The sequence below is a fragment of the Schistocerca americana genome, chromosome 1 (genome assembly GCF_021461395.2).
Source record: "Schistocerca americana isolate TAMUIC-IGC-003095 chromosome 1, iqSchAmer2.1, whole genome shotgun sequence".
Taxonomy (NCBI): Eukaryota; Metazoa; Arthropoda; class Insecta; order Orthoptera; family Acrididae; genus Schistocerca; species Schistocerca americana.
The window spans coordinates 778,618,059-778,637,868 of NC_060119.1; the positions used below are offsets into that span (position 1 = coordinate 778,618,059).

At 43.4% G+C, this 19,810-nt stretch overlaps 1 protein-coding gene across 1 annotated transcript in view; it reads left to right on the top strand.

Annotated features, from left to right (window-relative positions):
• The window catches only part of LOC124594163 (transient receptor potential cation channel subfamily A member 1), a 208,368-nt gene that overhangs the window by 13,183 nt on the left and 175,375 nt on the right, over positions 1-19,810 (top strand). The window contains exons 4-7 of the mRNA XM_047132522.1: positions 168-363; positions 3,636-3,845; positions 5,626-5,862; positions 18,028-18,228. Coding sequence (XP_046988478.1) covers positions 168-363; positions 3,636-3,845; positions 5,626-5,862; positions 18,028-18,228 — 844 coding nt within the window. The remainder of the gene's footprint in view (positions 1-167; positions 364-3,635; positions 3,846-5,625; positions 5,863-18,027; positions 18,229-19,810) is intronic.

The window sequence follows — 19,810 nt, forward strand, 5'->3', positions numbered from 1 at the left end:
CAATTGTTCACTTAATTTTATAAACAAAAAAACTTTCTGAGAGCTCGCAGTACGTCATAGGCGACAATGGGCGCGTATGAGCCCAGCTGTTTTTTGCGCCCTAAAACAAAACAAAACAGGCGACATTAGAACAGTTATTAGTTGTCGGTGTTGCGTTTTCGCTGCAGCGGAGTGGACACAAGTGTGCTGAACGACAAGAAGCAGGCACCCATCCACCTGGCGACCGAGCTGAACAAGGTGCCCGTGCTGGAGGTGATGGCCAAGCACAAGGGGCGCATCGATATCCAGCAGGGCGGCGAGCACGGCCGCACGGCGCTACACCTCGCCGCCATCTACGACCACGAGGAGTGCGCCAGGATCCTGGTGAGTCGCTGCACTCTACTGTACACCTTACCACTGTTCCGCACACGTGCTTCGTTCTTATTACCACTTTTATGCTGACGACCTTCAATTTCATCTAAGCGCCAGGCCTAAGAGTACTGCTTTTGCCGTATCAAGTGTACTACCTGACCAAACATACCTGGACACCCTTGTGTCACGAAAGGCGGATCCTCCAGCATAAAAGGACGTGAGGAGTCTTGTGTTGGAATTAGAGAAGCAGTAACCGCAGTATGGCTCGGCCAACAGAGCTCAGTGACTTCAAAGATGGACTAGTTATTGGGGGTCACCTGAGTAACAAACCCATCATAGACATTTCAACTCTTCTAAAACTGCCCAAGTCAACTTTTGGTACTGGGATTGTGTAGTGGAAGCTAGACCAAGATGAGGCACAGCTCATCTACTGACGGACGGGGACCATCGATCATTACAGAGGGTGGTTGTAAAAAATCGCATGAAATCAGGGAAAAGAATCAGTCGTGAGTTCCAAAGTGTTACCAGCGCTCCAGCTAGCACAACGTCTGTGCCCAACGAGTTGAGAATGATGGGGTGCGACACTCGAGCTGCTTCTCATAAGTCACACATTTCCGTAGTCAATGTTGAGGGATGCTGGAGGTGCTGGATCAATAGAAACGAATTATTTGACGTCATGAACCACATTATACTCTATAGCAATACAATGGAAGAGCTGGGGTTTGGCGAATGCCTGGAGAACGCTACCTGTCATCAGGTGTAGTGCCAACAGTGAAGTACGGGCTGGGTGGTGTTACGGCTTGGTCTTTTTTTAAGGTTAGAATCCCTTACTGCGCTTAAGAAAATGCTAAAAGGAAATTATATGAATGCATTTTACAGCATTGTGTACTGCTTACAATAGAGAAATATTTCTGCATGACAACGCGCACTGTCATAAAGCAGCATCTATGAGGCAATGGCTTGTGGACAATAACATTGCTGAAATGAACTGGTCAGCCCACAGTACCAAGATGAATCCAAAAGAACAACTCTGGGATGAGTTAGAAGGCCGAATTCTTTCCAGGCCCCAGCGTTCAGAATCACTACCTTCTCTGGGTCCGGTAGTTTAGGAAGAATGGGCTGCCATTCCTCCACATACCTTCAGACACTTCACTAATAGTATCCCCACCAGAGTGCCAGCCGTCATAAAGTCCAAGGCTGGACACGCCCAAATTAATGACCACTGATAGCCGCCCTGCTGCTTTTGATAACATAAAGTGTGAATGACAATCTTTTTGCAGTATCATCCAACATCACGTAAGTGATCTTGTTACCAAGCTGGGCACTAAACTTGGGTCTTAAACTAGACTCCAAGAGATCAAAAAGCGTCTTCATATCATCCCAAAAGTTGATGAGCGGACATATTTGTGAAACAGTTCCTCCAGTTCCTCTTAATCAGTGGTACAATCAAAAAGCAGTAAAAGATGATGGGTGAACTTCGAAATGTGGTTGAAAAGCTGTTGTAGGGAGCATAAAATTTCTCGCTTGCGTAAATACTATTCAAAAATTTAGAAAAATATTGCCACATTCAATTAAAGAAGAATCAGTCTAGTCTTCAACCCTGCCAAATGTTTACTACTAAGACGTAATTCAACATGACGCAAATAGTGAAAACCCCAGACGAATCGACCTGGTTATGAACGTTCGCTGCAATAAGTGTGTAACGTTCCGTTGTTTGATCACGTCAGCCCTTCCTATGCTCAGTTAGACTCCATGCGACCGGATACGTGGCGTGATTCTCAGACACCTTGTTGATTTCGTCGGTTTCGTGGACCGTGGTAACCTCAATACTTCACCTCACACAAATACATATCATGATTCCACAACTGCAATATCAGATCAGTTATTCCAGCAGCTGGGACGTACCACTGCATAACATAATTTCTCCATCTCGTTCTCTATTCCTATCAAACAATGGAACAAATTACCCCATAATCTACATCATATTCAAAACCACTCTGCTTTCAAGAGGAGATGAAAGTTTTATCTGTTATCATAGGCGTATCTTCGCTCTTTGTGTACCCCTTATGTTTTCCTTCACTCCAATGAATATCACATGGTAAACTATCCATGCTTTTCTCATCACTTTGTCTCTGTTTTCTTCCTTGCATCTCATGTGATAATTGAGCCTATTATCTGCTTTTCTTCTGGCCAGTCAACTTTTTCTCCACACTGATTCCTTTTGTACTGTGGCCATACATGTTCATGCTTAATACAGTGTTAACAATACTAATATTTCTTACATTCCATATATTTATTACTGTATTATTATTATTCGCGGCTAATCGCACGAGGACTATACAAAGTACTTAGAAATGAGCATTTGCCTTCCTTCGTCCCCATATTTCTTTCATACTGTACCTGTGAACTTTCTTCCTCCATTCAGATTATGTTGTTCCAGTCTCCTTCTTGGGTTTTTCGTCTTGGTCAACCACCATTTCTAGGTTTTGGACTCCTTCTGTTGTAGTTCTTAACAATTTTAGATCAGCTTTGATCCCACCAACTCATTTCATCGGGACCATTATGGCTTTACTCCTGCTTTAAAAAAACTCGGCTATTTGTTTTGTAGGTCTGTTTAGGTTCATTCTTTTAATACGTCCATAGAATCTTAACCTGAGTTTTCTAATGTCACTACGAATATTTGCGTATTGTTTGATTTTCTGACTCGTAAGTCAATATTGCTCGTCTACAAGTTTTGGACCTAGAATTCTTATTACGATTTTGCTTTTCTTATTATCTGTGTTCAATGTCTGTTTTCTTGTTCACAACTAGTATTTATTATCCATGTTATTACTATTATTATCCTCTTTTACTATAAAAATAATTATTATTGTTATCATTACACATGGTGTCCTATTTATCATGACAACTCCAAATCATTTATGGTCCAGAAGAATAATTTAAAAAAAGTGTCAAACAAATGACGTTTACCCATTGGGGTGACGGTAACCAGCATCCAACAGATATCACATGTGTCAGCCGTTTACGATTATTTACATCCGCTCTTAGCAGGACTTTAAGGATCCATTGCTTCTCTTCCCTCTCTCACAAATCTCGTCACACAGTAGCAGTCGTTAAAATTTGTGCTTCATGCTTCACAGAAATAACAAACGGAAAAAGAAGTACCAGTGTTGTATTTCTTTCTGTTACTTCCGTAATTTAAAGTTTTAGTAATTTGATTTAGGTATTATTTCTAACACAGAACCATTTAACTGTATTGTTTTCTGATTTTCTGTTGAATTCAGATAACAGAGTTCGGTGCATCTCCCAGGAAACCGTGCAACAACGGTTACTATCCCATCCATGAAGCAGCGAAGAATGCATCCTCACGCACTATGGAAGTCTTCTTGCAATGGGGCGAGTCTAGAGGCTGTTCCAGGGAGGAAATGATTTCTTTCTACGACTCGGAGGGAAATGTACCTCTTCACTCAGCTGTACACGGAGGCGACATCAAGGCGAGTATTAATAAATAGTGACGGCATTCGCACTGAATCCAACTTTAGAAGTACGAAAAAAGATTGATACATCGGTTATATGTGTCTCTACGAAATACTTCTGCTCTGCTATTGTGCATTTAGATAGTTATATTTTCCATATAAAGTATCTTGGAAAACAGCCTACTGGCGTAAAGATGGAAAAACTTCACAGAAGCCAAATTTCAAAAGCTCTAACTGCAAATATAAAATAACTGCTAGATCTAGTTCAAACTATTTACTGAAACAAATGCAAGGACAATAAATGTACGTTGGCGTTATTGTTGTTGTGGTCTTCAGTTTGAAGACGAGTTTGTTGACGATCATTTTAAATAGGACATAAACTGACGAATAACTAGGGAAAAGAGGTGCTTCGTGCATTAAACACACTAATGATGAAGAAATACGAGATTTTATTCGGTGCTTCATTAAAACAATTACAAAAATTTCCTGTAGTAAAAAAAATTAATAGTATAAAAGGAATAATAACGAAATTATAATGAAAATGAAATTTTTGTGAGTATAGGTCCAACAGAAATTTTACGAAGTGATTGTTTGGGAACTTCTGTGTTACTGTTTATCTGAAATTTTCATTCCTTTTGTAGTAGCTCAAGCAAAAGACACCATTGTCATTACCACGCTTATAATCATCACATGATGCATAATCCAAAGGTGCAACGTGATCTGGCTCCTATCCACGACAGAGGTTCTTAACATTACCATGCCCAGCGATATGGTCTTCATAGTTTCGTCATAGAGTCCAGCGTTACTCAGTCGTTGGTGTAAATAATGATTACTCTTCGCTCTCTCCCGTTATCGTTAAAAATATATCCTTAGGACCAGTATCACTTCAAACTAATATGAGAAGGTAGTAGACCTATTTTTGGGCAATTAAAAGTGCTCTTCATATGCTATTTACAGTAAACAACATTTTTCGTTGACAAGGTGTCACACAAAACGCACCAAGGGCAGAATTTCTTTCTTTCCACGGACTCAGACAACAAATCATCAAACCAAAAACTAAAATATCTTTCGAAATATCAGCGAAAACGTTCTTTACAGCATTTAATGGAGTGGTGCTACGTGGAAACATACACCACTTTATCTAACTTCAATGAAGTGTGAATCACTCTTATAAACTGAATGTATTGATTTTTTAACTATACCAATGTGGAAATGTCAAATTACGGATCAACTGTTGTCTGTAAATACTGAAAAACTATTTCAGAATCAGTGTAATCGCTCTATTTCATTCCAAGGTTGCGTGAAATGTCAGATTCAGCTCGTAGCTACAACTAATATTATAATTTGCATTATTTACTCATATATCAGTCAAAATTATTAAACGCAGCGTTCTGCCATATTCACGTGATACTCCAACGTGATGTGCCATAGTGTCGTTTTCTATTTGTTTTAGTAATACCTCTTCCAGCGAGTCTTCAGAATTTCAAACTAGCAATTCTACAACAATGCAACTACCGTTTCAATATTCGATGGCAATCTCAGAACCAAAAGGATGTGTAACCATGTGTAATTAACCGAAAATCCAGAAGAATCTTAAAGTGAAATATCCCGCGCACAGCGTGTTTCGTATAATTTGCGAAAGCTGTGCTTGTCTCGTCCCGTTACACAATACTCAGAGCCAATCATTAGGCATCTACAACACTTGCATGGCGTGCATTCACTGCAATAGAAGACAATATTTGTTAGCTACAGTTTACTATTTGCTTTTTGTAAAATTAAGATCGTGCTTCTGTTTCAGGCTGTGGAATTGTGCCTCAAATCTGGTGCCAAAATTTCGACTCAGCAGCACGATCTGTCAACGCCTGTTCACCTGGCGTGCGCACAAGGGGCAACTGACATCGTGAAACTGATGTTCAGAATGCAGCCCAACGAGAAGCAGCAGTGTCTGGCCTCCTGCGACGTCCAGAAGATGACTCCCCTACATTGCGCCGCCATGTTCGACCATCCAGAAATTGTCGAGTACCTTGTTGGCGAAGTACGTATCAATAAAATCTCTTCCTAGTTGACATATATGGTGGTTATGATTTAACTTTCGCTACTTGGGGCAGCGTAGACAAAAAAACTATTTACCGTATGTACTTGATAGTAAAAATGTTCAAACTGTGCGCTGCAGGATTTGTCGTTAGGCGCCGGTACTGGTACGGCGACGTACGGTTGAAACACAAGTATCAGTGTGCATTACAGTTGCAGACAGTCAGCATGGGTCTGGGCAAGGTGGGCAGGCCTTTATTCGTAAAGCTGTTTTATCAAAACAACAGCAACAGTGCTTCCGCTCTTTGCGAGCTTTGACACATTAAACGCAGACGGGGAGGTCCTCTTTCCGCATTAGGGTTGAAGAACATGATTCGAAAATTCGAATTACCTGTCGATTTGGGAAATGCTACTGGGAGAGACCGACTGCCAATTGCGCCACAAATTGTTGAAGACGTTTCAGTTGGCACAGCCGAGAATGCTGGACGCAGTGAGCAAGCTGTTTCACGACAGCTGAACATTCCATGGTCCACCGTTGTTTCGGGCAGCAGTAGAGCGATCTCTAGTGCGGTTCCAGGCTGTCGTGGACGCAGATGGTCATCGCACTGTACAGCGTGTATCACCTGAAACGCAAACATGGTACGCAATTAACAAATGTTACCCTCTTATGTTGAAATCAAAATCTGTTTCTTTCAATGATTTATTCATTATTTCTCTTCCGCATGTCCTTACAAATGTTTCCGTGAAGTCTCATTGTCCCACGATCATTCGTTTTTGACGGAGGCCCTCTTAAGTTGCGAAAGTTTAATTATTACCACCCTGTGTTTTCTACGAATTATTGCTCGAATTCAACTTAAAAATGTAAGTTTTCCACTTATTAACCATATATTTATATCCAGTAGCTTCTGATTATTCCATGAAGTTGCCACACTCCTCCTGTCTAGGCTAATATATGAGCTCTTTTTTGCTCGTGTGTACCTCTGGTATCGCTACAGGATGTCCGTGAGCCTGAACATCTGAATCATTACATGAAGCTGCAATATTATTGAACAGTTCCATGTAGAGGACTTACGAAAACATGTCACATTTTATACAATAAAGAGCTAAATCATTACAACCACGCCAGCCACGAGACTGGTTGTCACCTGGTAGCGCTATGGGCATGCGACACTGTAAGGAAGGTATATAAGCTGAGCAGAGACGGATAGGGAATCATTCCAGCGACGATAGGTTCAGAAAATGGGGAAATACACTGACAAAAGCGATTCTGGCACAGTGCAACTATTATGGCCCGGGATCTGGGAACAAGAATCTCGGAAACGACGAAGATCGTCGGCTGTTCGCGTGTTACTGTTGTGAACATCTGTTAAAGGTGTTGAAGGATGTGAAACTACGAATGGGAGACAATGTGTTGGGTGTCCATCCCAGTCTCTTGTTTAAACTCCAAACGTACGTCCTTCCTATCAGCTATGTCCATCTCATTGCCTCCTTCCTCTCCCACCCTTCTACCCCTCCATGGGTGTGCCCCAGGGCTCTGTCCTCTCCCCTCTCCTCTACCTCCTGCACACAGCAGATATGCCCCAACCTCCCCTCCAGTCCACCTCCTGCAGTATGCCGATGACACCTCCTTCCTTGCCCCTGCTCCTTGCTCCTACCCTTTAATGGTCCCAATGCCTTCTGGAGATTCACATTGACCTTTTTGTCACATGGTGTAACCAGTGGCTCCTTAAAATCAATCCTTCCAAGACCCATGTTGGTCATACCAGTCGCTCTTTCTGGCTCCATGATTTTTCCCTTACCATCTGCACCCGTCCTGTTCGCTTCTCCCCCACCCTCACCTACCTTGGACTCAACATTGACCGTCACCTCACCTGGATCCCTCATCTCTGCTCTATCCAATCCAAAGCCCACAACTGCCTCTGACTCCTTAAACTCCTCTCTGGCTGGACATGGGGGTTGAGCCGCTCTATCATCCTCCACACTTACAAATTCTTTATTTGTCCCATTCTCTGTTATGCCAGTCCCACCTGGATATCCGCCCCTCCCCCCCAAATTCTATAAGTCCCTACAGATCCTCGAGTGCCATGCACTCCACCTCGCCTTCCATATACACCTCCTGTCCCCCACATGGATCCTCTATGACTAGATTCCTTTCCCCCATCTGCTCCTTTTCCTCGAACATATCCACGTCCTCTACACCTCCCGCCGCCTTGATCGCCCTCATCCCCTGGTTGCTCCTCTCCTCTCCAATCCTCACCCACTGCTGCGCCTTCACCGTTGTGTCCCCACTACCATCCACCTCTACAGCCTTCATTGCCTTTCCCAAGGTGGCTTCCATCAACTCCCCCTCCAAGATGATGGCCTCTCTCCCTCCATTTATCCCCCCTATCAACTCTGATCCTCACCTCCCCCTCCCTACCTCTGTACTTTTCCCAGGCTCCCTCTCCCCCTTTCCATCCTGTTTTTTCCCTGCCTACCCTCTCTCTGACTCCCTTCTCTCCCCTGAGTCCTTTAGCTTTCTCCTCCACTGCCTTCCCCACTCCTTCTCGTGTCCGCCCTGCCCCTTCTTTTTTCTATGTCCTCTCCCCTCCATCGGCTCCCCAATTTTTTTTCTTTTCCTCACCCTCCCCCCCCTTTTTTCTCCCAAATAGTCCGGGTCCTCCCCCTGCCCCCATCTGCCGCTGTGTCGCTTCTTTTAGTGCTGTTTTAAGTGAATGTTCAGTGTTGTGCGACCCCTGTCAGTGTTGCAAACAGCCACCATACTGTCACTAGTTGTGCTTTTTATCTTGTGCGAACAGAAAACAGACTGTCACCGTGTTTTTTTAATTGTGGCTGTCTACTTACTGTGTGTCTTCATCTGCATTGCCAACGCCATGTTTTTATTTTTTAAATTCCACAACTTTCCGCCATTTTACAATTTTTACAATGTCACCGTTTTATCAACTTTTTTTATTGTTTGTTTATATTCTTATTATCTTTTTTAACTTTTCTGTAGGCTGTAGTGCGGCCTATTACGCTGCTGCCAGCTCCCCCCCCCCCTCCCCCATCGGGGGAGGGGAGGAGATCAAAATGCAATAAACGAAAGAAAAAAATTGGGTGTCCGTGCATCGACATAGATCCTGGAGATCGGAGACTTTTCCACTCTGTAAAGCAGGATAGGGTCGTAGGATTCACCTCACCACAGATGCAGGCCAGTGGGAGGCAGCATTATGCTATGGATGATATTCAGCTGGACATCCATGGGATCCGTGGTAGCAATAGAAAACGCCATGGCAACTGTGGAATCTGAACATTATTGCGGATCCACCTGCATCCCTCCAAGCTTGATGTTTTCCCAGACGACTATGACATCTTCCAGCAGTTTAATTGTCCCTTTCATAAGGTCATAATCGTGCTACGCTGGTTGAGGAGCCTGATAGTGAACTCAGGAGTTAATGTCTTCGCTACCGAATTCGCGTAATGTGAACCCTGTGGAACACATCTGTCAAGCTATAGGGCGCTAGCTCCGTGTCGACAAACTGCCTGCCCATATACGGGAATTTTGTGTGCTTTGGTGCCACATACCAACGGAAAACTATCGACGTTGTCAAATCCATGTCACGCACACTCACTGCTGCGTTGCGTCCCGAAGGTGGATCAATTCGCTAGTAATCACGAGATAATAATGTTTAGCTCATCGGTATATATTTCTCCTACATCACTGTTATTTTTCACTGTTATCTAATATATGAAATCAATGGTGTCCTGACAAATCATTTGGAACGAAAATATGTTTCAACAGTTGAAATTTGCCTAGGTTTCATGATAAGTAGTCTTGCTTCATTCTCATTATTCGTGAACCATTTTCTTGTTTTCTCGTTTACTTCCAGCCATGCAAAAACCTCATATCAGCCACAGCTAACACACATGAAAATGAATAGCGGGCCAGGCCTTAAGGTTTCGACTAAGAGATATGTTTGCCTTCTTAGATTACATTCTGTTGTCAACTCTGCAGCAATACTTGTAAACAAATACTTAAAATACAATCCTCATTATTACAGTATGAAATATTTCCCATTTCGATTCAGTGTCTCCTCTTTAGATATGCGATCCACCAATCTAATCTTCGGCGTTCTTCTGTAGCACCCCACTCTCTTTTTGTCTAAGCTGCGCATAATTCACTTTTCACTTGCAGGAAAGATTTCCTAGCAGTAAATTTATTTTATACGTAAAAAAACTTCCTCTTTTTCAGACACTATTTTTTTTCGTTGCTAGTCTACATTTTATATCCTCTCTACTTCGGCCATCATTACCTATTTTGCTGCAAAAATAGCGAAACTCGTTCACTACTTTTAGTGTCTCATTTCTTCTCGTCAGCATCGCCTGACATTAATTCGACAACATTCCATCACCCTTATTTTACTTTTGTTAGAGAGGAAAAGGAGAAGATTAATGTTTAACACCCCGTCGACAACGAGGTCATTAGCGACGAAGCACAAGCTCCAATTAAGGAAGGATGGAGAAGGAAAGCGGCCGTATCCTTTTGTAGGAACTATCCCGGCATTTTCCTCAAGCGATTTAGGATAATGACAGAAGATCTAAATCAAGATGGGCGGACGCAGGCTTGAACCGTCGTCGTCCTGAACGCGAGTCCAGTGCGCTAACAACTGCGCTACCCCGCGCTTATTTCTTAGTGTTTGTCGTATAATCTCTATTCACGACACTATTTATTCCGTTCAACTGCTCTTCGAATCCATTGCTGTCTCTGACATAACTGCAGTGTCACCGCAAAACTTGAATTTTCTTATTTGGTCCCCGAAATGTAATTATCGTTCCAAACATCTCGCTGTTTAGCACACACTTCAGAAGATATGCATGTGGTCATCATTGTGGTCTGTTACACATCTTTGAGCGACACAATGCATGGACAGTGGATTTAAAACTAAGGGTCGCTACAAATGTTGTTAGTTAGTGGCCGCCTAACTTCCTATGAGTCCGCAGCTCGTGGTCGTGCGGTAGCGTTCTCGCTTCCCACGCCCGGGTTCCCGGGTTCGATTCCCGGCGGGGTCAGGGATTTTCTCTGCCTCGTGATGACTGGGTGTCGTGTGATGTCTTTAGGTTAGTTTGGTTTAAGTAGTTCTAAGTTCTAGGGGACTGATGACCATAGATGTTAAGTCCCATAGTGCTCAGAGCCATTTTTTGAACTTCCTATGAATCACCAGTTCTGTCATTGCCATGGGAACGTCCGAGGCAAGGAGCGGCCACCGGCAGCGCCAGAAATGCAACACATGCGCTCCAAATTGTCGGCTGTACGAGCCATAGAGTATGTATACGTATGGTGTGAGCGTAGTCTATTGCACATGTTTGCCGGCCGAAGTGGCCGTGCGGTTAAAGGCGCTGCAGTCTGGAACCGCAGGACCGCTACGGTCGCAGGTTCGAATCCTGCCTCGGGCGTGGATGTTTGTGATGTCCTTAGGTTAGTTAGGTTTAACTAGTTCTAAGTTCTAGGGGACTAATGACCTCAGCAGTTGAGTCCCATAGTGCTCAGAGCCATTTGAACCATTTTTTTGCACATGTTCTCAACGTCAAATTATTTTAGTTGTGTGATTTTAGGACGACGCTGTTTGTCTTCAATTTGCAGTATTAGAGTATTCGCCCTGTCTTATATACATTTCTGCAAGTTTGAGTTTTAGTAACAGCTATGGTGCAGTATTGTCGTTGCAGCCCGCCCGATTGGTCGTGCGGTCTAACGCACGGCTTTCCTAGCGGGAAGGAGCGCCGGTCCCCCGCACGAATCCGCCCGACGGATTTGTGTCGAGGTCTGGTGAGCCGGCCACTCTGTGGATGGTTTTTAGGCGGTTTTCCATCTGCCTCGGCAAATGCGGGCTGGTTCCCCTAATTCCGCCTCAGCTACACTATGTCGGCGATTGCTGTGCAAACAAGTTCACGTACGCGTATACCACCATTACTCTACCCCGCAAACATAAGGGTTACACTCGCCTGGTGTGAGACGTTCCCTGGGAGTGTCCACCGGGCGCCAAACCGCACAGTAACCCTGGGTTCGGTGTGGGGCGGCGGAGGGGTGAAGTGGACTGCGGTAGTCATCGTGGGGTTGCGGACCACAGCGGCTGCGACGGGAACGGAGCCCCTCCGTCGTTTATAGGTCCCCGGTTAACATAACATAACATTGTCGTTGCAACGGATGTACAGAGAAGTATGTGAGAGGAAGACCAGCTACTTTTCTTTACAAATGCCATATTGTTATGAGGAACTTTATACGTTGAAAGATATTGAGACACGGTATTATAAAGTCTTCCATTGTAAAGATAATTTCTGCGATTTTAGTGCCATTTGTTTACGGGACAAGTGCTAGATAAATTTGCAAGTGTGTTTGCGTAAACCGCTAGGCAGTGTATACATACTGGTGCACACAAAATTTATACATGGCAGTCTGATTAATTTCTTCCAATTTATGCAGGTTCTCAAACCATTGTGTGTATCTAAATGTTTCTGCATGTGTTTCCTATACAGTGTCATTGTAAAGTAAATAATTAGAACAGAGATTCGACATTATGCGTAAGTGTAATCGGAAACGTAAAAAATATATTGTTGGCTGTCACTTCTTATAATTTTACCGAAAGAACGTAGATAAAGTAGAATATTTGCTATGATTACTGTGGCGAAAAAGCACAAGACTGTTGTTCTTTACATCTTTAGGCCAACTTCAGTTCCTGGTATCAAATTGTTAAGATGCTTGTAAAACACATATACAAAGTATCACGGTACTTCTGGAGGTGATATATCAGTAACAGCGAAGTAATAACACTCAAAATACGCTAAGCGCTATACGGGCTAAAACACACCGTCCCAAAATCACGTGACTTGAGCTGCAGGAAATGTTGCGGATTGCATTCTCGTTCTGCGCATCCTAATGCTCATTCTATAAATATTTATATTCCATAGTGCGAACCGGGAAGATTATTTTATGTATACAATGGCTCTCCATACCATCACGACAATGACGATGGAGCTGCAGTCTGGCGACTTTTGTTCTCCACGGTGTCTTCATACATGGGCATAAGCCCATCGTGATGCTATACGCGGAACAGGGACTCGTCTGAATAGCAGACTTGCGGTGCGGCTCGTGTGTCCAGCGACGTTGGTCGCACCACTGTCGGTACGTCACTCCCTGCCGTCAGGTCAAGCGAAGTCGCAATAAGTGCCTTGCTGACAGTCCATTGTGCTCCACACGTCGCATTTACAGGCGGGCAAACTCTTTCATCCTTGGGAAGTAATTCAGTGTTGACGAGTCCTTTTTGTGACCCAATCATTTTTACTCATTCCCTGTTCCTTATATCAAACTTTAATTTAGTTTTATACGGCCAGTAATAAAAAATAAAAATTAATTTTATTTATAAATTGTAATTCAGTATTTGATATTATATTTGGAATTTACATAAAAGTAAAAAAGTCTTCGTTACACAATTTTTTCCCTGCGTACTTTTATTTTATGACAGCGACCACCGACTACGCTAATGAGCAGCAGAACTTGGAAATCTTCCGAACTTCAAAGCGGACTTATTAATTTTTTTGTCGAGTCAGCGGAGGAATTGCACAGTATTGCTAATTGATTTCTACGTCCCCACCTAAGTGTGGACGTTCATGAAAAATACATGCTATTTAAAAGATGCACCAAACCCACAATTTTGAAGATACGTCAATGAAATTTTGTATCATGCCTTACATGAATTTAACACATTTACTGAGGAATTCTTGCATTATATGTATTTAATTTTTTTATGGAATTTAAAAATTTTACTTTCCAAAAATAATATATGTAACCTCTACTCAGAAAACATACCAGAGATTTCTACAAAATTTTCTCTGTTTCACTTCTTTGCATATAGTAAGTTTCTCTCATGAGGTTTTCTTGAATATATCAAGTAAGAGAATCTGAATAATTTTTAATTATAATTCTGCAAGTATAATATAAAATTCATACAAAATTCCAAGAACTTTGCCCCATATCTCAGCTTATATCTATAATTTCAAAATTTACTCTTGAACCAATATTTATAGGGTTTACAGAAATAAGTTTACCAAATTTCATAATTCTAGCCTTCATAGATTCTGAGAAAAAGGTAAATAAACTTAAAAACACATAATTTTCAGGAAATGCAATTTAAATTTAAACCTAAAGTTTTTTCTTATGTCACTTCTTTGGAAGGCCCCAGATTTGTACTCAGGGTCCACTTTCCCATCAAGGCTTCTCTTTTGGCTTCTAGCTTTCTCCCTTCTTTTCTTTGCCAAGTATTCAGCTATCTCTCCAGCTGCAGAGAGGCACTGTAAATATATTTTTCTCAAGATGTCTTGAGTGAAATTTCGAATCTTAAAGGCAATTCTCTCTAATACCTTCATCCTCCCTTCGTTCCCATCCTTAAATACAAGAACTGCATCGTAAGTTCCGATTCTGACAACTGCAGGAGTGGATTTGACAACATACAGGATACAGTTTGTAAGCATCTCCATGTGAATGTACGAGTTGTTATCCCTCTGATCCTTCAGATATTTACCCCAGCTAACGTGATACAGATGATGAATGGGATCTTCATCTGTAGACACCATGTGGAAATATGCAGCCGATGCTGCACTTCTTATTTCGATTCCACTAGACAGGTTCTGTCTGATCTTGCTGTAACACACTTGAAAAGTGGCTATCATCTTCTTTGTCAGGCTGTTGTGCCCAGCTGGTTTGTTATTGTTTCTAATACACAGAAAAGAGTCACATATGATATGTAAAACTAAAGAGTATATATCAGAGCCTTCTAGATGTATCCCGTTCAAGTTTGCTTGAACGTAATCCACGGAATCGTTGTTGACCTAACTAGTACTGATGTGTAGTTTCAAAAAGGTGAGCGTACCAGGAAGGTCACGTCACACATTTAATTATTTTTCAGGCACTCTGGAGGCAATTTGATCATTTAAACCTTAGGAACCTATTGTCCACGAGTTCTGCTAATAAATAAAAAATAAATTGAAAATTGACATTTTCAATGTCCTAAACGTCCCTCCTTAACGGTGTTGCACTTTTAGTGGCCAGTGGTGTACTTTCACCAGAGGGACCGTTTTTCTTTTGAGGAAAAGTGGCCCGTTAACGTTGAACCAGAGAACCAGCTAATTAACGAAAAAGACTACAGTTACTTTTGATATATTTATAGTTATCCCGGGAGAGGACTGTGCAGACTAGCCCTTCTCGACTATTAGCGCAATATTTTGCGTCAGCGCTACTGCCCTCAGTGATTTGCAGTGCCATCGGCGAAACGTATCATACAAGGCAATGCAATGGCAATGATTGTCATTGACGATATATACTTTCCTCGCAAAAATTCCGAAAGGCAGTTACAAATTAATTGTGCACCACTGAGAGTGCTACTACACTGACATAACCATCTACCAAACTACTGTGTATGATAGTCTTTTATAACCAGTAGTATGTAAATACGTAATCTGAGAAAACCGCATCTGTTTTCAATCTAGCACCATTTCTGTTAACTTTACTGTGTTGTATTTAATCTGAGTAAGAACAAATAGTTTAGAGAAGACATCCATAGTTAATTGTGTGATGTACATAATACTTTCTTATCTTTGTTGACGCATATTTTATGCTCGTAGAGGCTCTCGTAGATCCATGCGACGTGATTGATGTACCTAAGAATGAATGTCTCAACTAATCAATGTCACACGTTGGTACGACGAAAGTACTCCCGTGTGCTTTTCTCTCATAACATCTAAGCCATTTAAATCTCATGTGCAAATAGGTAGTGCTTTGTAATACACATACAGGGTGTCTCGAACTGTTTGGATCAATCTCAAACAGACGATAGTGGATCCTCAACTGATCATATTGAGATAGGGAACCAATGGTCGGAAATGCACATTTATTGTGTTACAGATATACGCAGAGTACACAACATAACAATAACGTAATTCAGAAATTGTTCGAACCGACGACCGTCAGTCTCAGTTCATGTAATGCTAAGACACATGCTGAATTTGCGCATTTTCGCCAAGATCCTGGGTGCCTGCTGTACACTGGGACGGGCAACGGGTGATAAACAGCGTACACCTCTTACGGCGAGACAGGCATACTGTACACAACTTAGCTCACGGCACGTGTGTTGTTTGACGAACGCAAGCATCGCACCGGCGCTTAAACGTGTGCCGCACGCAGAGCACTATCCGGGTGTCAGAAAGCATCAGAAAGATTGTGATACGTCGATGGTGAGGTTTGTTGAAGTGTACAGTTCATGACGCGTAGTCAAAGATGGAACGTTAATCGTCAGACATACACTTAATGTAAGACAGTGCAGGAGGTAGTGTCCATAAAGCACACGAATGTACAGAGAACTCTTTCCCAGCGGGCGTCATCGTAAGTGGATACTAACTGAGGAGAGACGGGGTCTTTCACGCCACAGAGCGCCAGCCGAGGTTCCGACCAAAGGCATGCGCGAACACCAGGCTTTGAGGAGATACTGTTGGATCGTGTGGCCGGTAAACCAGCAATAAGCTCCCGTCAACTTGACTGTGAAACCCACACTTCGAAGGATGTAGTTTGAGGAGTACAGTTGGAACAGGCATTACACCCCAATTACATAGAGTGTGTGCAAACACTTGGACCAACGGAATTTGAGCCCCGCATTCATTTCTTCCGACGTATTGCCCACCGCAGTGCTGTAGTGCCGAACTTCGGAGAGTTTCTATTGTTCAGGGATGAGACCTCACTCACCTGTGATGGTGTTTTCATCATCCGCAGCAGCGATGTCTGGAATGAGGACAATCCCCATGCCGCTGACATCGCCACCAGCAACGATTCTCTGTCAACGTATGGGCAGGAATTGTTCAAGATCACCTAATAGGACCTTATTTGCTGCTTCCCCGCTTCCGCTTTGACTGGTCCACGTTACCTGCTGTTCCTGCGAGATGTGCAGCTACATATCTAGAAGACTATGCCCGTTTTTACTCGCAAAAGGATGTGGTTTCAACATAACAGTGCACCAGCCCACTCCAATATTAATGTCTACAGACACCTGAACAACATGAACCATGACCGTTGGACTGGAAGTGGAAGTCCTATGGCCAGCGCGATAGTCAGGTCTCATTCCTCTGGACTTTTTCCTCTGGGGCTACGTTAAGATGCTGGTGTATGAAACCACGTAAAACCTGTTGAAGACGTACTTGCGAGAGTCCAAGCTGCTTGTCTCCTGGTACAACAGACACACGGGATTTTTAGAGGGTTCTGCAGAACTTCATGCGCCGTTGCTATGTTTATGCACTGAAACTGGCGGTCGTGACTTGAACAATTACTATGAGCTACGTTATTGTTATGCGGTGTGCGCTGTGTGTGTTCGTAACACAATAAGTGTGGATTTCCGACCATTCGTTCCCTGTCTCAATATAATTGGTTGTGGACCCACTGTCGCCCGTTTCAGTTTGACCCAGAAGATTTGTGACACCCAGTATTTGAGCATTTATGTAGCCTCCTCTGTTCGATGACCTGTCGAAAGCCAAACATTTGGTAGATCAAACGGAATGTAACGTTCATTTGTCTAGGTAGGTTTATACTCTGCTGGACAATATGCAAAAATGCGGAAATTTAACACAGAGAAATTTGGGGGGGGCTGCGACACATTTCCTTCTTCAGAACAACAGGTACACAATTATTGTCCCGCATCCAGCCGTCCTGATTTAGGTTTTCCGTGATTTCCCTAAATCGCTCCAGGCAACTGCCAGGATGGTTCCTTTGAAAGTGCACGGCCGACTTCCTTCCCCATCCTTCCCTAATCCGATGAGACCGATGACCTCGCTATCTGGTCTCCTCCCACAAACAACCCAACCCAACCAATTATTGATTTTAGCAAATCATAATGGAATCAAGTGCTCCAATTTATTAGATGACATTGAAGTATGTAGTTTCTCACATTTTCACGTAGTGAATGAATACGCTCATAGTTTCATCATCAGGGAAGTCATCGTAATACAGCAACAGCGATCTCGATTTTGATGCACGCCATTGAACGTTTTTGCTCCTTTCCTGTTATACTCCCTGTACAAGAGACACAGTACTTGAAATGTAATTGAATTTCTTCAGTGGGGTAAGCAGTTTATAAATATACGAGCCCGCCTGTTGCAGGGAGCAGACATAAACGCGCTGGACAAGGAGCGCCGGTCGCCCCTGCTGCTGGCAGCATCCCGCGGCGGCTGGCGCACCGTGCACAGCCTCATCCGGCTGGGCGCCAACATACACCTGAAGGACGTCAACCACCGCAACGTGCTGCACCTCGTCGTCATGAACGGGGGCCGGCTCGAGGAATTTGCCGACCAAGTCATAAAGGTTTGCTTCCAGCTCACGTTTCGTGGCGGTCTCTGAGTCTGCGACATCGGATCTTAAACGATCTTATGGCCAAGCGGTTAAAGGCGCTACAGTCTGGAACCGCGCGGCCGCTACGGTCGCAGGTTCGAATCCTGCCTCGGGCATGGATGTGTGTGATGTCCTTAGGTTAGTTAGGTTTAAGTAGTTCTAAGTTCTAGGGGACTGATGTCCTTAGAAGTTAAGTCCCATAGTGCTCAGAGCCATTTGAACCTTAAACGATCTTAACCTGCTGTAGAATGAAATTTTCACTCTACAGCGGAGTGTGCGCTGATATGAAAGTGCCTGGCAGATTAAAACTGTGTGCTGGACCTTGACTCGAACTCGGGACCTTTGCCTTTCGCGGGCAAGTGCTCTACCATGTGAGCTACCCAACCACGACCCACGACCCTTCCTTACAACTGTACTTCCGCCAGAACCTTCGCCTACCTTCCAAACTTCATACAATCTCTCCTGCAATGCTCACGAAGTAGCATTCCTGGAAGAAAGTCATGGCTTGCCACAGCCTAGGGGATATTTCCAGAATACTAGAGCACTTGTCCACGAAAGGTAAAGGTCCCGAGTTCGAGTCTCGGTCCGACACACAGTTTTAATCTGCCAGGAAGTTTCATATCAGCGCACACTCCGCTGTAGAGTGAAAATTTCATTCTAGAAACATCCCCCAGGCTGTGGCTTAGCCATGTCTCCGCAATATCCTTTCTTCCAGGAGTGCTAGTTCTGCAAGGTTCGCAGTTCCTGTGAAGTTTGGAAGGTAGGAGACGAGGTACTGGCAGAATTAAAGCTCTGAGGACGGGGGGTGAGTCGTGCTTGGGTAGCTCAGTTGGTAGAGGACTTGCCTGCGAAAGGTAAAGGTCCTGAGTTCGAGTCTCGATCCGTCACACAGTTTTAATCTGCCAGGAAGTTTCTTAACCTGCTGTATTTCGAGTACAACGTGTATTTCTGTATATCATCAGCAGCATTCGAGCAACAGTTACAAGGGGTGGACAAAAATATGGATACACCAAACCCCCAACACACTGCGATGCCAAAAACGGCGTAGGAAATCCGTGGGTGTTCAAAACAGCTTCCAGTCATCTCACAATTGATAAATATAGCTCCTGTATGTTTTTCAATGGAATCTTATACCATTTTTCCTGCAAAAACGGTGCGAAGTTCAGGTAACGATAGTGGTGGTGGATAGTGATCGAGCCCCCTTCCCTCCAAAAGACACCACAAAGGCTCAACAGTATTGAGATCTGGTGACTGTGGTAGCCAGGGGAGATGCGACAGTTCATCCTCGTGCTCACAAAACCAGTCCCTGATGACGCGAGCTCCGTGAACAGGCGCTCAGTGGTCTTGGAACACAGCATCACTTTTGGGAAACAAACGTTGTACGAGGGCTATGCCGAAAGTTTTTAGCAGAATGTGTGACAAAAAATTTATTTGCAAACAAACGTTTACAACATTTCAAGCTTCTTTTGGGATGTCACTTAGTACACTCTCGTACGCTGCAATGGCCCCTTCATCTGATGAAAACCGCTACCCTCGAATTTTTTCCTTACTCATA